Source organism: Olea europaea, unplaced genomic scaffold, assembly GCF_002742605.1.
Source record: "Olea europaea var. sylvestris unplaced genomic scaffold, O_europaea_v1 scaffold6045, whole genome shotgun sequence".
Lineage (NCBI taxonomy): Eukaryota > Viridiplantae > Streptophyta > Magnoliopsida > Lamiales > Oleaceae > Olea > Olea europaea.
In genome coordinates, this window is record NW_019264395.1 from 1 (window position 1) to 7,457 (window position 7,457).

The following is a 7,457-nucleotide window of genomic DNA, read 5'->3' on the forward strand; positions in this document are numbered from 1 at the left end:
AGTATTCCTATAATTATATTTTAATTATCCAATAGTGTGTCTGTTGGCTTATTTCAGGAAAGGCATATGTAATTTCTACTGTGGCAAATCCAAATCTTTTACCAGCCTGTCAGATTCCTCATCTTGCTTGTTCGTTAAAGACATTGGTAAGCTTGATGATTCATACACCCTGAAACGAAAGGACTTGCTAGCCTACAATAACTTTTGGGACAAGAATCGTAATAGTATTTTAAGAAGTAACAATGGCGGGATACCAAAAAGACCTGCCAACTCTAGAGTGCATTCACTTGGGCGACAACAATGAGCTGTCTTGAGAGCAATAGGAGTTAAACTTATATCTCAAACTTGTCATTACCTGGTGGCTGCCTTCCTTCTCTGCCACCACACGCTAGAAAAGCTGAAGTCAATGAGCTGTCATCGCCACCTCTCAGTGAGAGGTTTGACCCCTGGCGGTCTTTCTCTTTGTCTGATCTGCAAGGTGCAGCTGCTGCAGATCCCGGCATCACAGGATTATGGATCTATAAGAAAGGCGAATAAAGAAAACTGTGTCATATTCAGATAGGTGAACATATTTTAATTTCTGCCTTGCTTTGTGCTTATATTCTTCTACCCTTTGTCGTAATTTTCTTGACATATAGCATCAGGTCATTTACTTAGTGTAATTGCTGCTGTATACTATTGTCATTTTCTGCTATTTTGGTCTGCTGCTATATAGCTATCTGAAATTCCAGCTAAATTTGAAGATTTTTCCTCCTTCTCTTCCATAGTTTCTTGGTCTTGAAAGTTTCTAATTAAGTCAACTATCCTTATCTGGGAAATAAAGGAATTTTTTTTTTTATGAGAAAAATATAATTCCTTAGGAACCTCCTTATTATGCTCGTTTGTGGGACTTTGTTTGGTTTTTGTTTTTCTTTTCCTGATCTTCAAAGTGACTGACAGGGAGCAACTTAGTGGCCACTGAAGGGTTCTGGCACTGGTTGCCAATGTCTGCTGGTGCACTTGTGTATTGCATATCTAATATTCTCGATTTTTTTCCATATAGTTAGGTCTCTTACGTAATTGAGGTCTAAAACTTTTTATTTGTGCATGGGAGTGTTGGTGCATGTTGTTCGAAATATTTCCAGTTTGTTGGCTACATGGTTCTTCAGTTGCCATTGCAAAAGACTCGAAAGGACATCGTGGTGCAAAGTGCCTGAGTAACAAAACCCTTACATTTCAGTTCACGGCTTCTTTAAGGTATCGAATCCAATCAAATTTTGTTGCCACAAATAGCAAAATCTTAGTCTGATTATATCTATTTATTTCTTTGTTAATGATCTTAGTCTGTTGCTAATATATTAGCGTGCATTTTTATGCTGGCAGCCTATTTGCAGTATCATGCAATAAATGCTTTGTTATGATTAGCACTGCACTATTATACACGGTAGAGAAATTTAGTTTAATATCCAGATGCCTTTACCAGCTAATTTTGTAAAAGGAAGTTTGGGTTTGCTTCGAATTTCTATATTTGTTCCATATGGACATCTTCAACACTTGCTTTCCGTGATGAACATATGGTGCAGAATAAATTCTTGATACTTGTTGGAGTGGTGCTGAACTTTTAAAATCATTTACTAAGCATCATACTGAACGGTATAACGGTAAATGCCAAATTAAAAGGATAACACACACTTGTAGGTCCGTATTATTGCAGTCCTATATAATGTAAAATCTTGTGGACAGAAAATAGACTTCAACCTTGTATAGGAGGAATTTTGATAAGAGCATTTACTCCATGCAGATATTAGAGAAAATAACGAGAAACCTATTTGAGCTTAGAAACGACAAGCTAACATCTGCAGTTAACAGAATTACCGACTTCTCCACACAGATATTAGAGAATGTAATGACAAAAACCTGATTTTGAGCCTAGTAACGACAAGCTAACATTATGATTAGCAGAAATACCGGCTTCTTTAGACTTTTCTAAAAGATTCCTAACAGAGAGACCAGAGTTAATTTATCACAATCATTTTCTTACACAATTTCCCAGGTTACGACAAATAAACATTTTTTGGTTGGATAATGCTGCCATCATGTTTATGAACAGTATTAACGAAATAACCGATGGATTGTTGTATTGAGGGTACTGTTTTTGAGCAAATTATTGAACTGAATAACAACGTTGGGCCAAGTTATGTTTTTGTTCTTGATCAAAGTTATTGAACTGAAAAACAAAGTTGAGCCATCTAATGCCTAGAATCTTATTTGGACAAACAGATAGGATTGTACTTGTATTTCATCTTTGGTTCCGAATGTGTGAATTATTTGAAAATAAAACAGTCCATGCCTTATTCTCAATACATTTGAGGTGAACTACATAATCACATTCATCATTGTGTTCTTCGTAGTTAGATCTACCAGAATATCTAATGCAGCTTGTGAATTATTTTAAAAATATACACTAAACTATCGTGAGAAAAAATAGAAGCTTGTGTATAAAATGTTGAACCAATCAGGATTAGGTGATCACGAGCTAGGTACTGAACAAATCTACGTGTGCATCTAGCTATAGAAACTAGTTAAAAAATGAATCAGTAAATGGATTAAATTACAACTTATTGGTATACTATACTTACCTGGTCATTCCATCTTTTGCATATTGGCTATTTAGGTAAACAGATAATGTCTTTCTTTCTTAATGTACATGTCTCACTTTCCCTAGACTGAAATGGCAATATATAAATGTATCCAAGTCTTCATATAATCTGAGCAAAACATTTTTTTTTTTTTTTTAACCAGCCAAGGACGATTTATATTTAAAATGGTTTGAACCCATCATAATTATTGCTTGTGGTTTATAGCAGATAGATGAGCACTTCATGATTCGCCTAATCCATAGGCTAAGCATTGAACTGTCTATAAACTGGCGTGGGTAGGTTGGGTTGGCCATAGGTGGAGATTCAATGATAAAAAACACTTCGTTCCAGAATTTACATTTAATTATTTTTCTATAATTTATTAAACAGGTTGGTTTGTGGTATTGGGAGGTGAAAACCAGGCTTGGTTTGTGGTTTCGGGCTGTGAAAAATTGGTGACACGTGGCATTAGGTTTAGATTTCTATAAGTTACTAGAGTATTCTCCAATTCATTGCTTGTAGCTACCTTTCTGATACCTGAGTAGGTTGGCTTCCTTATGCTAGTTTTGCTATTTTACTGATTTGTGTTACTTTCAATGTTATGAATTTGCAATTTATTAGCCTGAAATCTTTAGATTTGTAATGACTGAAGATTGATAGAGAAACATTGCACTGGGCTCTTTTTCATTTCACCCAAATCACCCTCATCGCCTTGCTTTATTGGTATATTTCTGAAATTGTTAAGAGTTTTCCTCTGTAGCAGGCTTGTTTAAGCTGTTCTTACACCATTACTGGCTTGACTGTCACGAGTCCTTTCTCTTAGTTCCCTTTTTCAGAGTTCTGTTAATTTTTTTCTTATATAATTTTTCTTGATTTAATCCCTGGGTAAATTCTGTTTTCAGGATTTTTTCGAGTCTCAAGTTTGGATCTTCTCATGGATGCTAAACCAACTATAGTCGGACTGGAGGCACTTCATGCTTACCATTCAATTGACAGGGCTCTTTATGCCATCCTTGCGACTGAACTTTGGCGTGATCCTGTGGAATCGTTGCAGATTATTGCCTTATGGCTTTGGTTAGAGCAGGTGGGTTTCGGCAAAGTCACAAGGAAGATCTTGGCATCTGCTCCGTTGTTCATCAATCAAACTGCTGAAGAGGCTATTACGTGCCTCAAGTGTATAAAGGATTCAAGCTTCATATATTCAGCAGAAGCCACCGATATTCCTATGACTCGTAGCATTATCGACAAAGAGTATCCCTTCGATTTTTCAATGAGAATCGTGTGACTGCTTTGTGTGAAGTTAGCAGGATTATCGATGAAGACTGCATCCACGCAATGAGAGACATCATAGGAAAAGCGATTAATGGTAATTCTGGAGAAAGTTCTTCAAGAAGCCTGATATTGAATCCATTAAGTGCTGCTCAGAGTTCTTCCTCTAATCCTACTTTGATGCGGTTTAATGGTGGACAAAGTTCACTATCAAATGATTCAAACCACATGATGGTTCCATCCAATGCTTCTCGACGTTCTTTACCAAATCCCATTGGACCACACAATGGTGGGGGAAGTTCCAGACATAATCAGATGAGGATTCCAGCCAATGCTAATACTGAAGAAAGTTCATTGAGAAATCGGATGATGATTCAAGAAAATGCTGCTCGAAGATCTTTATCAAATCCTTTTCTGATGCCATCAAACCAGATGATGACTTTGTCCAATGCTTCTCGACGTTCTTTATCAAATCCTAATGAGATACCATTCAGTGGTAGACGAAGATTGGAATCGAACCAAATGAGGATGTCACCTCATGTCGACGAGTCCATGATCCGTAACTTCTCTAGCATGAGAATTGGAAGGAATGCATTCAGGGGAAATAATCGATTCATAAATGAGGTACCACCCGAGGACAGAACAATGTTTGTAACATTTTCAAGGGGTTACCCTGTGGCTGAAACAGAAGTTCGGCACTTCTTCACTACGGTGTTTGGGAATTGCATAGAGTCCTTCCGCATGCAGGAGGTGGGGCCTTATGAGCAACCACTCTATGCTCGAGTCGTTTTCCGCAAAGCCTCGTTCATCGATGAAATTCTCGATGGAACGGAGAAGGTCAAGTTTTCCATCTATGGGAAACATGTTTGGATGCGCAAGTTCGTTCCAAAAAATTCCTCTTCCTCTTAACTGGCTTTGGTGTGATAGACTGGCCGTGCCGTGTTTCTGTGTTTCCTTCCCGTGTTTCCTTCCCGTCGTTCGCCTTTTATTGTTAATGTAGTCGTCTTGAAGTTAATGTAATTTCTTCCTTCCGCATCTTGTATTTTCAATTCGACTAGTGAATGTAATATATTTGTTTTGTTACTTGGAGTAATTTCAGTTATTTTCAGTGAACTAGATGGCTTTTTAAGAGGGATATCTACAATATTAATCATCAGAAAAGCAAATAAGCAACTTGATGACACAGGTTCTTCTATTGTGGAGCTTATTCTGAACTTGCATCGAGTCTGAACTGTCTTCAGATGCAATATCTGGAACTGCTTTCACTCACTCAGTCCCTCTGACCGGAAAGGGTTAATTATTTTTGTTTTCTGATTGTGGGGCCCGTGTGGGTTGGGAAGTAACCAAGACTAGCTGTTGGTGCGTTACGCACGAGGATAGATGACACATTTTTTTGCTTATTCTTATCTGTTCATCATACTGACAAAACTTTCACAATTCCCTTTATTCTAATCGAGGCCAGTTCAAGAGATGATAGGGAACTTTTAATGACTCATAACGTGAATAACATACCGGGGTTGGACGAGAGAGGAGTTCACTCTATTCAACATTCATTTTTATAAGCTTCTAATTAAGTCAATACAAATAACATTCGAAAACAAATGTTTGACTATTGAAAATATACGTGTTAGAGAGATTTGTATCTTTGTTATAACTCCCCCTACAAACAAAAAAAGTGAGTTCGACCTCATCTTAAACTCACCTAAAATTGCAACAAATTTTGTCTTGCTTCAGTGGTTGGGGGTTGGCGAGAGGTAAATAGCTTTTGAGTCAAAGGCAGAAGCATTAATTTGGCTTGTTGTGACATGAAAAACTCGAGTATTGTTCAGATTTTTATTTTCAAAAAGTATAAGAATCTTACATAAAGTGAGTGGAAAGCTGACTCATTAGTTATCTCGATAAGTGGTTTTGTAACTGATTACAGCTGGTCATATTCCAAATGAATATGATTTTATTATGAATCATGTTGAATTGAACAAAAAATTTAGGTTCTTTTATTTTGTTATCTTTGAAAAATAATCCATTCGCTTTTTTTAGGGTATGAAAAGTTGAATTGATTAGGCGGGTTTATAAATGCATTATAATTGTAACATGAGATGTATGAATTAATGTATATAGGAAGAACCTTTGTAAATTAATCAAATTTCAATCATTAAATGAGAAGTGAATATGTTGTTACAAGGAATACCAAAATGATCCAATTTATGTACACAGTTTCCTGTCAAGTCTAGTAGTTCAATTAATGACACATTAGTAATTTTATGTCATACAAACATCAAAAAGAGTAATTATATTAATGTACCCAATTCTACGTATTGCATGATTAAATAAATGAAGTAAAAGAAATTGAGTTGTATATGTTTGGAAAGAAATTGAGTTGTATATGTTTGGCCCCATTCTTAACTAATTTTAATCGATAGAATAGTATTTTTTTTGAAAAATGTGTGGTTGAAAAAGAATGAAAAGTTTTTGATTTGTGTGTAATATTATTTTATAGAAGATTGTGTGATTGAAAATAAGAGAGAGAAAAAGAATGAGAATGGGGGCCAAACGGGGACAATCGTTCTAAAAGTTCGAAAGTTTATGGACAGTTGTTATTTAACAAATCACGTACCACTTCAACCAATTGCTCGTGCAACCTTTTTTGTAGTGTATCGTCTTAGAAATCTTTTTTCTTAGATTTTCTGCTTATCATATATAAATCAAAAGTGTTTGGAAGTTCCTCACCAAACACGAATCTAGCTATTAAAATACTTAGATAAAGATTGAGGTGAACCACGGCTCGCCAGTATGACTTCTCAAGCATGTGGAGTAGTATATGTCATGCTAGGGCATAAGTGTCTCGTGATATCAAACAATATAGTGATAAGGACTACTCTGTTGTTTTGAATTGACAATTATTTCTCAATTAACACCTAAAAGGTGAAACATGAGATGCACCCTACGTACCCTTATGCTTTGCCATAGAAGTATCGAGTAGATAAAACATGTTTACAATAGATATACAACTAGTAAATTACATTTTACAGAATTTATACTTTACTATGTTGTCAATCAAGTAATCAAATTCACAAAAATTGATGAACTGGTAATCAGTGAATAGAGTTTGTCATATTTTACTGAAACTTCACAAACTTCTCATAGCAAATAGCAATTAACAATTACGTGTGATAACCATTATTCATTGACTGTAACATCATCGACTTCTGTCAAAAAAGTCGGATAATGATTTCTTAATTGAAATTAAACTTAAGTATAGTAATCCGGTTGAAATCAAATAAATTATAGTACTTGGTTTAAATCATATATTAATTATAGATGATCCATTAAAAAAAATTGAAGCATAATTACCTGATTGCACTGAAGTACAATATATGTACCACAGTTGAATTTAACTTGACATACAATATTATATTTAGAAAGTTTCAATTTAAGTTTTATATTGAGATTTTATTGCTGATTGTACAAATTCATTTTGCCAGATTCATACTTGAAAATTTATGATTGGATGGTCGAAAAATATTCTTGATACAACTGCCAATGAAATCCTGCCAAGTATGAATTTGGCAT

At 35.3% G+C, this 7,457-nt stretch overlaps 1 protein-coding gene across 1 annotated transcript; it reads left to right on the forward strand.

Annotated features, from left to right (window-relative positions):
* The first annotated feature begins 3,912 nt into the window (after positions 1 to 3,912).
* Positions 3,913 to 5,016, forward strand: LOC111389659. The gene has a single exon (XM_023014599.1). The coding sequence runs from the start codon at positions 3,954 to 3,956 to the stop codon at positions 4,794 to 4,796; it is 843 nt and encodes a 280-aa protein (XP_022870367.1). The 5' UTR covers positions 3,913 to 3,953; the 3' UTR covers positions 4,797 to 5,016.
* Positions 5,017 to 7,457: the final 2,441 nt, after the last annotated feature.

Coding starts and splice junctions, on each gene's coding strand:
- LOC111389659 (XM_023014599.1), top strand. CDS start 3,954: ATGAGAGACATCATAGGAAAAGCGATTAATGGTAATTCTGGAGAAAGT.